At 45.6% G+C, this 16,553-nt stretch overlaps 1 protein-coding gene and 1 long non-coding RNA gene across 3 annotated transcripts in view; both read left to right on the top strand.

Moving 5' to 3' along the window:
• CLMN (calmin) overlaps positions 1-2,854 on the top strand; it is a 123,421-nt gene extending 120,567 nt beyond the window's left edge. For both annotated transcript variants that reach the window (XM_021666527.2, XM_021666528.2), the window contains exons 12-13: positions 447-517; positions 2,649-2,854. In XM_021666527.2, the coding sequence (XP_021522202.2) occupies positions 447-517; positions 2,649-2,817 (240 nt within the window). In that variant the 3' untranslated portion in view covers positions 2,818-2,854. The remainder of the gene's footprint in view (positions 1-446; positions 518-2,648) is intronic.
• Positions 2,855-3,883: 1,029 nt separating this feature from the next.
• LOC135274270 (uncharacterized) lies at positions 3,884-12,391 on the top strand. The gene is made up of 2 exons (XR_010342110.1): positions 3,884-6,243; positions 8,618-12,391. It is a non-coding gene; the product is annotated as an uncharacterized LOC135274270 (long non-coding RNA).
• The last annotated feature ends 4,162 nt before the right edge of the window (positions 12,392-16,553 follow it).

The raw sequence follows: 16,553 nt of genomic DNA, 5'->3' as shown, positions 1-16,553 counted from the left end.
GGGCAATAAGAGATGTAAATAAAGTGATGATTTTAAAGCCCAAAGCCTCTTTGTTATATAAAAAAAAAGCATCCAAAATGCCCTGCCTGGACCCCCCACCACACACACCCAGAAAGATCACGTTCAAAGACAGAGGTGCGACATGAGTTGAGGTCCAATGGACACTCGCACGTGCTTAGTACCAGATGTGTTAGAACCCGGAGCAGCACACTCCAATTCGGGTTATGGGTGGTGGGGTCTCTCTCACTCACCTGGGAGGGGCTTGAGGGAGGAGGCAGAGGAATGTATATTGTTTAACGCTTTGACTTTGGATCTAGATACTGACAATATTGAGAAATGCACAGCATGCTTGGCTTTATGTGTTTAAAATCATTTTATTTTCTGTTTCAGAGATTTCATCTTTACTAATTGGGTTGCGGGGGTTTTGTTTATAAATTTCACTGTAGGATCATTTTAGCCATGTTCAGTTGAAGAACGCAGCAGATCTGGACGACAGAAGAAACCGAATGTTAACCAGGTTGGTGGCCTTACTTCAAGTTTTGTGGGGGTTGTAATAAAATGTTTTCACATGCTGCAGCCTGCCTTACAGGGGTGGTGGTTCTCCCACTGTGCTTTGTTGAGAACAGTATTAATAATTTGGGATAATGCAAGAAAATATTCCAGAGAAAATGATGTAAACTGAATATGAGTAGAAAGGAAAAGTAGATATTAGTTAACACTGACGGGCAGGGCCTGGTTCCGAAAATGAGTCGGTGTAAAGACGGGTCTGGGTTCTCAGCCTGCAGCTGCGTTTAAATGACGTAGGGGTATAGGCAGAGCCAGGCAGGGCAAGAGGTTGTAGTCTTGTGAAGCTGTGTGTCCCCCACAATGCTGTAGCCCCTGATACCTGTCTGCTCCCTGCCTCCACTGCAGGTACAATACTCAGAAGCTCACTGAGCTGATTTTACAGTTTTATGGCATCAGAGCAGACAAGAAGAGGGAAAGCAAACATGCCAGGATGTCTATGAAAGTATTTCTTGCTGTTGGAGAACTGCTGGCCTAGCCTACTGTTGCTGAATTGCTGGAAACCTGCCCATTTAACACATAGGAAACCAGAAAAACTTCTCAAACTCTTAGAATTCTGAGACACCCCCATTCCTGTTGAAGTCATAGAACTCCTTTATTTTATATATATATATTTTTAAATTGTATTTACTTGCCACAGATTTGAATTGGCTTGGAAAGATTTTGATGACTGGAATCGAAACCCTCTGTCTAATATTACCCAACACCCAGAATGTGGTCCTTAGAACCCCATCCCTCTGGCTCCTTTCCCCTGCCATGAAATGGAAATATTAATTCAAGGTTTCAACTAGGCTAGACATGCTCATAGGAAAATAGTTCTTTTTGCGCTTATGAGATAGAGGCGTTGAAAATACAACCTGCAAATTTGAGAAATGCAGGCATGTTTTCTGTTTTCTACATCGAGCATTTATTACCTTTATAATAAAAAATATGGGTTAGGCTGTGCGTGGTGGCTCATGCCTGTAATCCCAGCACTTTGGAAGGTCAAGGAGGGAGGATTGCTTGAGGCCAGGAGTTTGAGACCAGCCTGGGCAACACAGAGAGACCCTGTCTCTATAGAAAGTATAGAGCTTAAATTGTTTCTGTAGACAGTTTTTTTAAAAAAGACCATCATGTGGGGATTTCTCATGCAGTTTTTAGACTGCGGCAGATGTTTAATCCCACCCTGCCCGTCACTCCTGCCATCAGAAGATAGTGCGGTTTTAGCCTCTTGTAATCTCCATTACATAGCATGAAACCAGCCTAAGAAGCTTACACTGCAGGCTTCTCTATATGCAGCTTGGAGCAGAGGCCCCAGCCCCAGCCCACGGCCACTCCCTCACCCTTTCCTCTGGAAACTCAGGTCTGGGCTTGGTTTCCCCCATCCTCTGGGCTTCCTTATTATCCACCAGCCAAAACCTTCTGGGCTTCCCTATTATCCACCAGGCAAAATCAAAATGACATTTTAACACTACCGCCTATAAAATAAGAGCAGGAAGGTAAATCTGACTACAAATCTAGTAATTATTTTAAAGGTAATATTCCAAAACCAAAAACAAAACTGTAGGGAATGGGAGAGGTCTTGTTGTTTTTCTGGTAGATGATTTAAAATGATCTGCTGTCAGGAACGCTTCATCCCTTAGGTGACCTATAGGGCCCCCTTCATTGCTAACAGCAGTGAGCTGTCAGTATAGTATCTAACTCCGTGTCACTCTCTGAGAGCACTGTGGCATCAAGAAAGGTGTCCCAAGAGACCTGGCCCAGGCACCAGCTCTGTTGCTAAGTAATCACGTGGCCTTGAGCAAGTCACTCCACCCCACAAGCCTCAGTGTGTCCATCTGCAGAAAGAGGCTGCCAGCTCCTCCCACCTGATGTTATGGAGATGAATGGAGTGTGTACAAAAGCTTGAGTGGCTGCCTGGATGGCCCGACCCACTGCCTTGGGTCAGCACACACGGTGTGGGGCCTGGCTGGACACAGCGCTGGGGAGGCTTCAGGTCTCCAGGCAGGAAGTGCGGGGCCGGGGAGAGATGGGTAGCACTGGGTGGGGTCCACTCTCCTGGGGACCCGCTTGATAACTGCCTTTCCTCTGTGTTCCTTCTGTAGGAAGGCCAACAGCTCAGGAGAAGCCATGTCACTGGGGAGCCACAGCCCGCAGAGCGACTCCCTGACACAGTTTGTCCAGCAGCCGGATATGATGTATTTTATTCTCTTCCTCTGGCTCCTGGTGTACTGCTTGCTGCTCTTCCCACAACTGGATGTTAACAGGCTGTGATGCGTGTGTCTGGATAATAAAAAAGATAGGACCCTGACTGGGGGCGGGGTTACTTCATTTTATTTTGGGTTCTGGGTGGGGCACTTCTGCAGACAGTTGAGGAACTCCGAGGAAACTTAGACCCCCTTTCTCGCTGTTGTGGTTTTTTTTTTTTTTTCCAGGTTTCTTTTTTTTTTTTTTTCCTGGACTACCTGAGCATGCTTTTTTCTTTGGCTGTGTACTTAAAACTCAGGCACAGAGCTAGATCCGTAGGTGGGGTTTTGTCCTCGTTTGCCTTGCTGGGTCGGATAGGAAGCATCGTTAGTGATCTTTAGCCTGCCTGGATCTTAGCGCTTCCCACACGCAGGTTTACGTCTTGGATGAACTTGAGTTTATTACCTCTCAGATGAAGGGCTGCTTGATGAGGAAGAGGGTGGGTGCCGCAGGCCAAGCCCTAGCTGGGAAGCAAGCTGTCACATTTTCCTCCAAGCATGGGTGTTTGAGAGAAGGTGCTGGGGTCCATGCACCTGTTGCAGTCTGGTAACTGGTTGCATTTACTGGGGAAATCGGAGCAGCCGGCTCTGTGCAAGCACATCCGGGAATGGCAGAATCCAGGGAGGAAGTTGAAAGCTGTGTTGAGAGCCATAGTGTGCTCTTTTTCACCTTGGTTTTTGTTTTGTTTTGTTTTGTTTTTTTGAGGGGAGATGCATTTTAAATTCACTTTTCCATTGATTGGATTAGAGCCATGATTTCAAAGGCCCCACAGGGCCCTGTAAAGGCCATGCGGAGTGGCTGGGCTGGAATCAGCTCCCACCAGTGCTGGAGCTGGACGCTGCGGCAACTTCCTGCCAATGAAAGCTTTGGTGCACACCTGCCTCAGAATGCATGTCTTCGCACGGGTATCCTTTGTGGTCAGTTGCAGTGGGTTTCTTGAAAAGGCTTTCTGGACAGCACTCCGGGAGCAGGCCAGTGTAGAAGGTTTCTGAGAGAAGAGAGGTGTCTCTAGCACCCACCCAGCCCCTCTTCCCACCATCTCCCTCAGCCCTGGGCTCCATCTGCTCACTCCTTCCTCCCAAGACTCGAGTCTGTGCATCGCTTTCTCCTCCCCTTGCTCTACCCTTCAGAAAGCATGTACCAGGCAACCCTTATGAAATCATGAACGAGTCAAGAGGACTGAGAGAGCATCTTGTCTAGCTGAACCCAGAGAGACAGAGCAGCTTGCCCAAGATCACACAGCCAATGAGGGACAGACTTGCAGTGAGCACACAGGCACCTGATGCCCTGTCCAGAGCTGTCCCCTCTTGTAGGAAACTTCCACCGGGCACGCCAGTGTCCTGAGAAAAAGACTAAATGACTAGATTAAAATGTCCACCTTCAAACAAAACCGAAAATTTTATACCAACTATTGACATTTGTTTTGTTCTTGTATTTTTCCCATGAGGAAGTCTTATTCACCTTCAAGCTCATCCCCGATTCCTTCTGAAATACCCTTGACAGCTGCAACAGCTTGTCATTTGACATACCAGCATCGTTCTTACTCCAGGAATCACGTTTCTTTCTTTGCTAGCCAAGGGTTTGCTCGTTTCAAGCAGTGGGTTTCAAGTTTACTGAATTCGAGCATGGCCAGAAGAATTTACATAGCACATCTCAGTCGATGACAGCCAAAATCTGGCCTCTAAACCAGTCTGATTATAGTCTGTCTCCCCTCCTGAAAGAATTTCAGCCTTCCAAGCAGAAAGCTGTTGGGAGCTTGGAGTGATTCCATCTGGAAGGCCAAGAGCCCCATGGAAAATGAGCTAATTAATGAGCTCCCTGGCATCAGTGAAAGCTCAAAGGTACAGATAATAAAGATTATTTGTGTGATAGTTTATAATCCTGGGCACCACGTGGTCCCCACCTAAATTAGATGCTTGAAGAGCCTGGGAAGAGCTGACCCAAATGTGCATCATTTCATTTTATGGGTCTAGATCTTGTTCAGAAAAACCTCTGCAGGCTTCTTCTCTCACCTATTACAACTTGTAATATTGTTTAAAACATCTACTGGCAAGATGCCTAAAAGTCATTTGGTTCAGGTTGGCAGTCAACTGATTTTTTTTAAAAGGAAAAGAAAATCTCATTTGAATATAGGCTTCTATGGAAGAAGCTGGATATAGAAAATGGATGTAGAAATCTGCAGAACAAACCACCCATTGCTTGTAATTTTTTTTTAATTAAAAGAAATACAGTAAGAGAGCTGAGGTCAGGACATTGAGACCAGCCTTTAACAAGAACTAGCAGTGCCCTAAGTCTTGCTCCTTAGAAGTAACCACTTTCAACTCTCTTACATTTGCATTTTTTAATTAATCTTTTAATTAATTAGAAACATCTACTGGCTTGCTATCACAGTAGATGAGGATTTCACTCTTACCATACTGTGTTTTGGTTTTCCAGTGTAGCTAGATCACATCATTTAGTACATTACTGTTAGGTGTTGACATTACTTGGAGCACATAAGGATTGCTGACTCCCAAGCCCAGCACTGCGTTATGGTTATGTGTCCTTTGTCCTCCAAATTCCCCCCTTAATTTGTTATTCTCTCTCTCTCTTTTTTTTTTTTTTTTTGGTGTGGCACATTCTTTAATAACTTCCTGAGGAAGAGAACATGGGGAGTTAATATGGTTGTAAATATTTGGAGATTTTTGCATGACTTAAACTGTCTGTATTCTGCCCTTCACAGAAGTGTGGCTGAGTGCAGAATGACAGGTGGAAAACAATGCCCTCTCCTATCCCCTCCCAAGTGTGGCGGTTGAGATTTTGGATGCCATTCTGATTCCCATGCCTTTATATGTGACTAAGGTTTTTTATCTACCCTCCCTGGAAACATTTAAAATCTCTTTATTCTTGGTGTTCTGAACTGCCATGATGGTATTGTATCCTGAGTGTTAAACCTTGTGCTGGGCCCTCATGGGAAATTTCTTAAATTTTCTTCTGATTACTCACATCCTTTCTTTCTGGACCAACTATTATTTCAATGTTGGATCTTCCCCTGCCCCCAGGCTGATGCTCTGATATTTTTATCTGTTTTATTTTTCATCTATGTTTCTGATCTTCAGGAAGAATTATTCGTTTTTATCTTCTCAATCTGAAGGTTTTATTGAATTTTTATTTTCCAAATTAACAAAACCTTTGGTCATTGTCCCGTCTTTGTTTCCTAGTGTCCTGTTCCTGATGCGTGGGTGCAGATCTTAGCTCTCTGTGGATGTTAATGATTGTGTTTTGAGGGGAAGTTCTTTCCTGCTCCCTGTGTTGCCCTGTTTTCTCTGAGTTTTCTTACTTTTGGTTGGTCTCAGTCTCTTTTATGTTATAAACTTTTCTCAGATATCCTGTGGATCTGTTCATGTTTAAGAGGCATCCAAAAGCTGACTGGAAGCTCTGCACCACTGGTGAGCTTTTCCCTAGGATTACCAGGTGGGCACCTGGACTCATCACTGGAGAACTCTGCATGTCAATATTTGCAGGTTTTTCTCTGGGGTTCATTCTGTTTCTTTAGAGATATTCCCACTACTCTCCTACCTAGGAAGTGGGCATACACAGGGCTGCTTTTAGCCTACGTTGAGCCCTCATGGAGTTTCAGAAAAGGTGTCCCATCTGGGCAGAAGCCCCCATGAGCACTTGGCTTGACTGGCAGAGGACACCTCTTGCCCCTTCCTCCAGGCGTAGGCAGCCCTGAGCTTGGACAATGCTTGAGAAACAATGCAAAGGCTGGATTTGAACTCCTAATTGGCCCCCTTAGCCAGGTGCCTCCGTGCAATGCACAAACTGTAGGGCCATATCCAGAGACCCTGGTCTATACCTGAGTGCCTGAGTTCTGACCACTGAGCAGGCAGCCTCATCACCCACGAGTATTTAGACTTTCATTAAGTTGCTCCCACCTTTGCTATGCCTGGTGTCCCTGAGTGGGAGCTGCTCTGATTTCTCCATGGAGTAGGAGCACGGTGGTCATCTGCTGCATGGGAAGGACAGGGGGACTCAGAGCCAATGAATGCCCTGGTCTTCAGCCCCATGTCTTACCCCATGCCTCCCATTCCAATCCCCAAGCCTCTCCTGGAGGCCACAGCACGTCTCTGCTGACCACTCTGTGGCCCCCCCCCCGCAGGCATGTGGTTTTAGGATCCCCTGCCCTGCTCGCTTCTCTGTGACTTTCATTCCTGCATAAATAGGTTGGTAGCTCTAGCCTACCATTCTCTTCTCTATCCCTCTGCCTTCATGGCTGTATTAACATAACTTTCATTCCTTTGCTCTTATTCTTATGGAGTTTCATGAAGGAAGAAATGGCCCTGTGTGTTCAGTATACCATTTTGATCCATAAATGCCATTTGAGTTTTCTCATTGGTTGCTTAGGGGGCTTGCTGCTCTGTTGACTGGTTTGTGAACGTGCCCTGTGTCCAGCTGGGGCTGTAGCAACATCCATCCTGTTAAGCTGTGATCTACTGAGTGCCTTTGTGTAATGCTGTGCCAAGTGCAGGAGAGGGTTAAATAGCATGGGTAAGCTCTGCTTGAATGCCACGATTAGGTATTACCCTCCTTCCTTCCACCTGGTTGTGCTGCCTGCTCCCAGTAAATGATCTGAGATCTCCTGCCTCCCCAAAGATATCGTCTATGTGGTCGTGTGGGTTCTAGATTTTCTTTACCACCCCTGCTTCGTTTATGAAACAGAAAACTGACTAGGCACAGTAGTGGCTCACACTATAATCCCAGCATTTTGGGAGGCCAAGGCAGGAAGATCGCTTGAGGCCAGGAATTAGAGACCAGCCTCCATCTCTATAAAAAGTTAAATTTAAATTAGTGGTGGCATACACCTGTAGTCCTAGCTACTTGGGAGGCTGAGGCAGGAGAATTGTTCGAGCCAAGGACTTTGCAGTTACAGTGAACTCTGATCCTGCTATTGCATGCCAGCCTGAGTGACAGAGCGAGACCCTGTCTCAAAAATAAATACAGAAACAAGTAGTCCACACAGGTGTTTGCCAACAAACAAATAGCATGGGTTCTCTGCTGAACATTTTGGCCAACATTTCCTTGTCAAAGTTTGTATCTTGCTATAGTCGACGATCAGGGTGGTCACGTGTTCCTGGTCAGACCTGACCTTTGTGGGGAGATAGTCTCCCACCAAGGCTCGGAAGCAGGAAGTACACTCTCGCTGCCCCATGGGCAGCCACCCAGAACACGGGCTTCTCCATTTCTGGGGTTCAGCGCAGCTTCCCCCACCGTCTTCCCATGCAGTGCGTGCCTGCTCTTTGTCAGGATGGAACAGAGGGAAGGTGGAGACATTGGGGGCAGCCTGTGTTATTGATCTCTGTAAGTCACAGACTTTGAAAACCGCAGGAATTATGTAAGCACTCAGTGCCTCGTTTAAGAGATGAAAAACTAAAGATTAGAAACGGGAAACGACTAGTTACCCTGCTAGTTGGTGACCTCGGGATAGCCATCTTCATTCCAGTTACGTTTTCTACAAAACTACAGCCTCAGCTGCTGAAGCTAACCTCCCCACCCCTTATCACTAAGGACTCAGAACACTATGGAGATCATCTCTCCAACAAAAGTCAGAATAAGCAAGTACAGGTGTGTCTTGCGAACATGCCAGAATCCAGTTCTCCTTCCGTTTTCGTCCATTGGAAGGCAGCTGTATGACAAGAATGCTTTCACATGCGCTCCGATTGTCTTAACTCTCCAGAAGGACTTCAGAAGCCTCTGGAGTTTTGAGACATGGCCTCTCTCTCCTTTCTGCTTGGAGACCCCTTCCTCAGGGGTCTCCACAGCTTTCCCCGTCTGTATTCCTTTGTAGAACTCTGTGCCGTGAGGTCCCAAAAATGGGCTGTGTGGGAGCCTCCAGTCAGCCTGGCTTCTCAGGACCTTCTCAGCCATGAGCTTGCCAGGAAATGAGATGGCACAAAGCTCTGCAAGGCCCAGGTGTGTTATTTCTCCTTCCCCAACATTGCATAATCACTGCTGACTCAGCATTTGAGGAAGATGTAACGTCTTGGGCCAGCAGCTGCCATCTGGAGCTGCCACCAAATAGCAGGTTGTTTTGGCCCATCCAGCTGGTGAGGGGGCCGCCCTAATGACAAGGTCCAGGACCTGGGCTGGGTGGCTGAAGGCTGGGAGCTGGCGTGGGCGTTATCGTGCTTCTTTGCTGAAAATTGCTGTGGGCTTTTCCCCTAACAGCCAGTGTGGGAGAGCCAAACATGAGACACAGCATCTCTTTGAGCTCCACAGATCTGGCGCCTTGCTCTCACCAGGCATTTCCTTGGAGAACAGCAGTCAGCAACTCCTGGACGTGAACCCCGTGCAGACTTTGCATGGACTTTGCACAGGTTCCATTTCCATCATGTGCAGACACCTGTGTCTTTGGGTTCCACATGAGCATCTGCCCTCTTCATTCTGATTTTTTTTTTTTAAGAGACAGCGTCTTACTCTGTCACAGAGCCTGGAGTGCAGTGGTGCAATCACAGCTCACTGCAGCCAGGAACTCCTGGGCTCAGGCAATCCTGCTTTGGCCTCCCAAGTAGCTTGTACTACAGGTGTATGCCACCACGCCCACCTAATTTCTTTACCTTTTGTAGATACAGGTCTCACTGTGTTGCTCAGGCTGGTCGCAAACTCCTGGCCTCAAGTGATCCTCCTGCCTTGGCCTCCCAAAGTGCTTGGATTATAGGTGTGAGCCACTGTGCCTGGCCTTCACTCTAATTTTTTTTTTTTAAGACCCCTACAGTGACCTTCAGACCTTGTCATTTCTCTACCATTGTGTGTGAGACAGGGCATGGCGTGAGCTTGGTCATGTGTAAGTCAAAAGCCTGGAGACTCAGAGCTCCTGGTTCCCCGAGAGCCTGCAAAAGTTATCAGAGTTCCTGAGCTGACTGTTCTGCAATTGCCAGACCCCACAATGCTGGGAATACTGGCTTATTTGTGTTTAGAACTTGTTCTGAGAACCTGGATGAGAACACATCAAGCAAGGAGTTCCTCCCAGCCAGGGCTGGAGCAGCATGCCAAAAAGCATTCTTGTCGATGGAAAAAAGACAACCAGCGTTTTGTGCTGTTTGACCAACTTGTTTTTTAAATACACACATGCCTCAACAATCCACGGCCTCAATCCCATTCCTAACTTGTTTAAATCCCTGACACTCAGATGTCAAGACTAACTTCATCTAGCAGGGTTCTCTTTAAAGGAACTCTTTTTTGTTTTCATTTTAATCACCACCTTCTTCTCTGGGTGGTATTGTGGGATAGAGAAAGAAGTCAGGTTTGGGAGTCAGCCACGTTAGATTAGAGTCCCAGCTCTGTCACCAGATCTTGGGGTGATCTTGGCGAACTAACCTCTGAGCTTCTGTGCATTATAGGCATTCACCACGTATTTGTTGAATGAAAAATAGCTTTCTTGAAAGTTTATGAAGTTGTAGGATGCTCAGCAGCCCCCTTTTTCTCTACATTCTTCCTCTCGAAGCAAGCATTGACTATACCTCTTTCCCTAACCCTCAGTTTACCATCGCTTCTTCCAACCTCTCTCCAATCCACTACCTTTTTTCAAGCTACCCTGTCTCAAATCTAACTCAGGCCTTTTTGCAACAGGAAGTTTAAGCCATTGTTTACTAATTAACTCACTTGACCCTTAGAACAGTCATGGGAGGTGTTTATTTGAGAAAGGAAGCTAAAGCACAAGACAGAAAAATAACAGAGTCACAGCACGAGCTAGTAAGTAGCAGAACCGGGAAAACAGGACTCTTGTTTCAAACATGGATTTGCACTCTCAACCTCACTGCGGTTGCAAATTTGTAACCAAAATGGCCACCTTGAAAGGGTCTTTTGCAGTAAAATCTCAGTGTCCAACATCCAAGACAGTTCTTCAGGGCCTTCAATTAACTGTATGTCCTGCCCCCAGCTGCTCATCTCTGCACCTGTAACATGTATTTCTCAGAGTAGGAAACTGGGCTTTCTACTTCAAAAAGAAAAGTAGAGAAGGCCTGAAGACAGCATAATTAAAATGGAGAGGTAGGGACCACGAATTACTTGAATTCGTAATTGGTTGGTCTCCGAGACAGGGATTATCATTTTTCCTGTATTTTAAGCTTAAAAGTAACGATTTTTGCATTGTTACAAAAAACAAAATAGAAAAATATTTGATATTTGTATTCTATTTCCAACAGCTACCACTACTTCCTTTAGCCCCAGCAAAAATGAATAGGTGCATATTCTCTGCAAGTCCATGCTGTGAGAAAGGACAGCCTCAGAATGCCAGTATTTCTGAATGTCATGCAAGGATTTAGACACGTGTTCAAAGGCAACTGTGGGAGTGCCTGTTACCTGGAGAGCCGACATTGTCCAAAACAGGCCAACACTGGTCTGGGTATGGAGAACCCACGTCCTCGCTCTGGCTCCCTGCAGATGCCTTGAATTTACCTCTCTGGGTTGGAAGTGGGAAGACCTCTTTTAAAAGTCCTTTCTAGGTTTATAAATCCAAAGGTTACCAAGGTAGTTTTTATTTATCTCAATAAGTGGCCTATTGCTTAAAGCAAGTGTACCTCTGTATTATAGCCCCAAAGCTTAGGGCAGTGCTTCTTGGCTTCAGTATCTGAGAAAGGTGCCTTTGGGAAGAGCTTGAATCTTACAGGTTTGGGATGGATGTTTGAAGTAGAACCTGGGAAATCTGCTTCCTAAGGCTGTTAGAACTAAATTGGTCTCCTTAAATTACGTCAGCATCTGAGGGAGTTTCTTAAGGGAATTTCTTTTAAATTCAACAGTTCAGCTGCAGAAATAGGCGTAAAGGACTAGATCTTCCCACTTCGTCATCTTTTCCCCTTCCCTAATAACGACTCAAAAAGGCTCCTGAAATTCTACTCAGAATCAGAGCCATTTGCATTCCAGCAAGGATCCCTTAAGCCAACGGCTGGCATGCTTGTGTAGAATGTCCCTGGGGTAGGAGAGGTAGCTGGGGGGAGGGGAGTGTGGTGCAGGGGACACCTGCCCTCTGCCCTTGAAATTGCACCATAAGATGCTGCCTGTGTCACTCATAGTGGTGCTGAAACTATCCGCCAAAGACAAATTGTGAACACTGAAAAATTGTTGTTCCCTACTGTACATCCTCAGGACAAACTACTAAAACTTGGAGACAGGAGATTGTTCAGACCATATTGTACTGGGTGGTGATGGGTGTTTTATTTTGGGGGAGTCTGGTCTATTTAGCAGATTTAATGTTTCCTTATTGTCATGGCAGGGCTTAACTAAGTTTGAAAGGTTTTACTGAAAGCTCTAAAAAAACTATTGAGGAAAAAGAAATGTTATTTTGTAGTACAAGGATTATTTTTGTCTAGTATATACATAGCTGTAGCTTTGTAAAAAAAGAGATCTTTGTAAAAAATATATTAATGTTCTGTCTTATTTATTGATTACTGTAAATGAAAATATAAATGGCTATTTGCATAATTTATACCTGTGGGAAATTAACTGGAGTATTTGTTATTTGACTGTTTTCTATTACGGAATATTAGGCTTGGTGCTATGATGAGTGATCTTGTAAAATTATCTGTATTCTTAAAATTTTTGAATATAAATTTCTTGAACTGACCATTTCATTGATAATATTGATTTCCATGTGTGTTTGTGCTTTTGACAACCAGAAATTACACTATCTTTTCAACAAACAGTCCCAACAAAGAATACTTTTGCCAGGGCGGAAGCAAAGCCAATTGGCTTTAGAGTGGTAGAGATGGTAGAGAATGTGCCCTTTTTAAACTGCATTAACTTGCCTTGAGCCTTTGCAATGCTCCAAGAAGTAGTAATAATAATAGTAGTAGCAGCTGTGCCGTTCTGGAGTGAGACTGCCTAGGTCTGAATCCTGGATCTTTTACTAGCTCTGTGACCTCCAGTACGTTACTGTAGTAGCCAGGGCTCCTCAGAAGACAGAGCCTGAGGCCAAGCTGATGTGATGAATGCATCATTTGAGGGCAGAGGGGATGCAACCAAGGGCAGCAGGAGTGAGATGGGGACAGAGGGAGGGCAAATAAAAGGTGGTGCCACAAATATTTATTACACACCTACTTGGCATCAGCACTGTGCTGGTTGCTGCTGCGAATATAATAGGAAACCAAAGCAAGGTTCTTATCTTCCCAGAGCTGACCCTCTATTGAGGAGAGGCAGACAGAAACAAAATGGTAAGGTGCACAGTATGTCAGGTACATATTCGTCAGTGCTGTAAGTAAAACAGAAGGAAGGTAGATTGGGGGTGGACAGGGAGGTGCCACCAGGCTCATAGAGCAACGAGGAATGACCTCTTTGAGCAAGAGACATTTGACTAAATACCTAAAAGAGCCGCAGGGACAGATCCTTCAAATGCCTGGGGAAAAAGTTTTCTAAGCAAAGGGAGCAGCCGGTGCAGACACTGAGGCAGGATCATAGCTGGTGTTTTTAAGGAACAGCAAAGAGCCTGGTTTGGGAATGCACAGTGAGGGAGACCTGAGGGGCCAGGCAGGGCCTTGTAGGATGTGGTAAGGGCTTTGGCCTTTGCCTGGGGTGAGCTGGGATCCCCACTGGAGAGTTTTGAGCACATGTCAGCTTACATTTTAGCAGGCTAACCCTGGCTGCCATAATGAGAATAAACTCCAGGGAACAAGGGCAGAACACAGAGGCTAGCGGAAGTCCATTTCAACAGTCCGGGAGAGATGTGGCATGGTGGGTGCAGGAGAAGTAGGGTGGAGTGATTTCATTCTGGATGTGTTTTGAAAGTAGATCCTCTGGATTTGCAAATGGATTGGGTGTAGAGTATAAGAGAAAAAGGACTGAGAAATGCTCCAAGGTTTTGGCGGGAGCATCTGGAAGAACAGAGATGCCATTGGCTGATGGGGAAATGGTGAAGAAGTAGATTGTGAGAAAGACCCGGAGTTCCTGAATCTGAGCATGTTAAGTTTGATATGCCTGTTGCTCCTTTCCCTCACCCTGCCTAAGGGTACTTGGGGTGTGGCAGTGACGTGCCCTGAGGTGACTGTGCCTCTGTCCTCACTGGTAGGGTCTAGCCCCACAGCTCCATAGCTGCTCTGCTACTGTGCCGTGATTGACTGGGCTTGGGCATCTCTGACAGGTTTTGGAATTTCAGGTCCCCAGTATACCAGAAGGCCATCGTCCATGGAGCCCCCACACAGATCTCTCCCCTACCACTGCCACTCTGACATGCCATCCTGAGGTGGGTCTCCCATTCTTCCTGCTGTATTTCCATTTTTAATCTTTTGAATTCAGATAACAGGAGGCCCTTCACGAACCTTCCTGGATGTACAGAGCCTTCTCCCCGCTTGAATGGAGAAAATGTGGGGAGAAAACACGTCAAACAACTACCTGGTCACATTAAAAAGGGGATGGCGGGCTACATGACAGGAAAATAAATCCTGTACTGAGATTTCCTAAGCCTGTAAACAGCTGAGTGTAATCATGTTTCACTTGGTGGTATATTACTTTGGACAGGGTGGTTATGCCATAAAAAGCTCAAAGTGTGAAGATGGGGTGCTAGTTTTTTCCCCATTAATTGCTGCAACATTTCAGATTAATTTCAGTGACATGTGACAGACAGCCCAAAACAGCAGTGCTTTAAACACTAATTAAGTTTTATTTTTCTCTTAAGAGAGAGGCAGTCCTGCCTGGCACAGCAGCTCCCCTGTCCTCGCCAATCCCAGCTCTCTGGCTGTGTTATCCTTAGACAACCATCCTTGTCTTTACAGTCCAAAATGGTGTCTGTACATCCAGACAACACATCCATATTCCATGCTGCAGAATGGAAGAGAGGCAGCGATGGATGGCCCCTGCCTTCTCAGAGTTCCCAGAAGAACCCACACAAAACATGGGCTCATCTCGTTGTAGAGCTAAGCCACTGACCACAACTGCTATGGAGTAAGGATATGTGTCCTTTGCCCAAACACATAGATCTTGCTTCTTTTCCATCTTCGCCTTCTCCCAAGCACGTCCTTCCTCCATTCCCAGCCTGGGCACTCCTTCAGCTCCGGCCTCTGCTAAATGAATTACAAGTGAGAAGGGCTGTTGGTTGGGAGCAGGCATCTAGCAGCCGTGGTGACATTTGTTGGGAGACTTTCATCTAAGTCCCATTGGCCAATGCTAGAGAACAGGGCCACCCCTTGGGCTGCGAGGGAGGTGGGGAAATGCAGTTCTTTAAGTTCTGCCCTCTAAGAAAGAAAAGGGTTCTCTGTTAATAAAATGGAAGGAGAGAATGAATAGTGGAGAGGCAGATATAGCTCTGGTCTCTCATTCATCTTGAGGAATGGACCTCATTATTTTCCTGATAGGATGCCTAATAAGAATGACCATTTATTAAGTAACTGTTATAAAGCAGAAAGTTCATCAGATTCGTGATGTTCATTTTTTTTTCTTCAATCTTTGCAATAACCCTGAAGGTAGACTATTACCACCCCTATTTTACAGATGAAGAAATGGGAGCTGATGAATGTGTCTTGTCTAAGGCTACCCACAGGCAATAAGGGACAAGGTCTAAATTTTAACCCAGATCTCTCTGTCCCTAAAGTCTGACTTTCCACTATAACTCAATAGACATCTTGACTATCACCTCAGAGGAAGATATCAACGAAAACTGTCAAACTCTGTAAAGTATTTAATGAGATTTCTTCTGAGCCAAATGAGTGGCATGGCCCATGACACAGCCCGTAGGAGGTCCTGAGAACATGTGCCCAAGGTGGTCAGGGTGCAGCTTGGTTTTATACATTTTAGGGAGACATGAGACTTCGATCAAATACATTTAAGATAGCCAGGCATGGTGGCGTGCACCTGTAATCCCAGCTACTCGTCAGGCTGAGGCAGGAGAATCGCTTGAACCCGGGAGGCAGAGTTTGCAGCGAGCCAAGATCACGCCACTGCACTCCAGCCTGGGCAATAGAGCAAGACTCCATCTTGAAAAAATAAAATAAATAAAAAAAAAAACAAATACACTTAAGAAACACATTGATTAAGAAAGGCGGGACAACTCGAAGGTGACAGGCTTCCAGGTTGTAGGTAGATTTAAAGTTTTTCTAATTGGAAATTGGTTGAAAGAGTTATCAATAGAGACCAAAGTTTTATCATGCAGATGAAGCTTTCAGGTTAGCAGGCTTCCTGAAGAATGACTGTAAATGTTTCTTATCAAATTTAAGGTCTGTGTTGGTGTTAATGGTGGAGAGATACCATAAGGCATGTCAGGCAACCACTTACCCTCATGGCTTGAACCAGTATTTCCGGTTAAATGTGAAGAGTGCCCTGGCCTAGGAGGAAGTCCATTCAGAGACCAGAACTACAGAACTTCTTTCCTCACCGGCCTCACAGCCCAGGCAGGGTGGCCCTGTTCTCTAGCATTGACCAATGGGACTTCTTACATAAAAGTCTGCCAGACTTCTAATTCCTAAAGAATTTTTGTAAACCAAAAACATTTTTGGTTTACAAAGGGCTGATGCTGAGAGGTTTTCATGCTGAAGATTCTTCTTCCAAATCCCATATCCTTTGTAATCGGATTGTGTTCCTCGGCTGCTTTTGTCTCATGGGTTAACTCATGGATATAAACCATCTGGTATCCACACTCAGGTGGCTGTCTGCTTTATTTTGGATTCTCCAGTTTTGTAGCAAAAGTTCTATAAACACAAGTGCTAGAAAGCTCACCTTTCTTTCTTGAGGTCCAGGGGGCTTGGCAGGGCCAGACCCTGCAGGCATTTTCCCATCACATTTGGGTATTGTTCTTGAAGCTT

Source organism: Aotus nancymaae, unplaced genomic scaffold (genome assembly GCF_030222135.1).
Source record: "Aotus nancymaae isolate 86718 unplaced genomic scaffold, 86718_ANA_hifiasm-v0.15.2.pri h1tg000011l, whole genome shotgun sequence".
Classification (NCBI taxonomy): Eukaryota; Metazoa; Chordata; class Mammalia; order Primates; family Aotidae; genus Aotus; species Aotus nancymaae.
The sequence above is the reverse complement of the archived record's forward strand: the minus strand, read 5'-3'. Positions and strand labels throughout refer to the sequence as shown.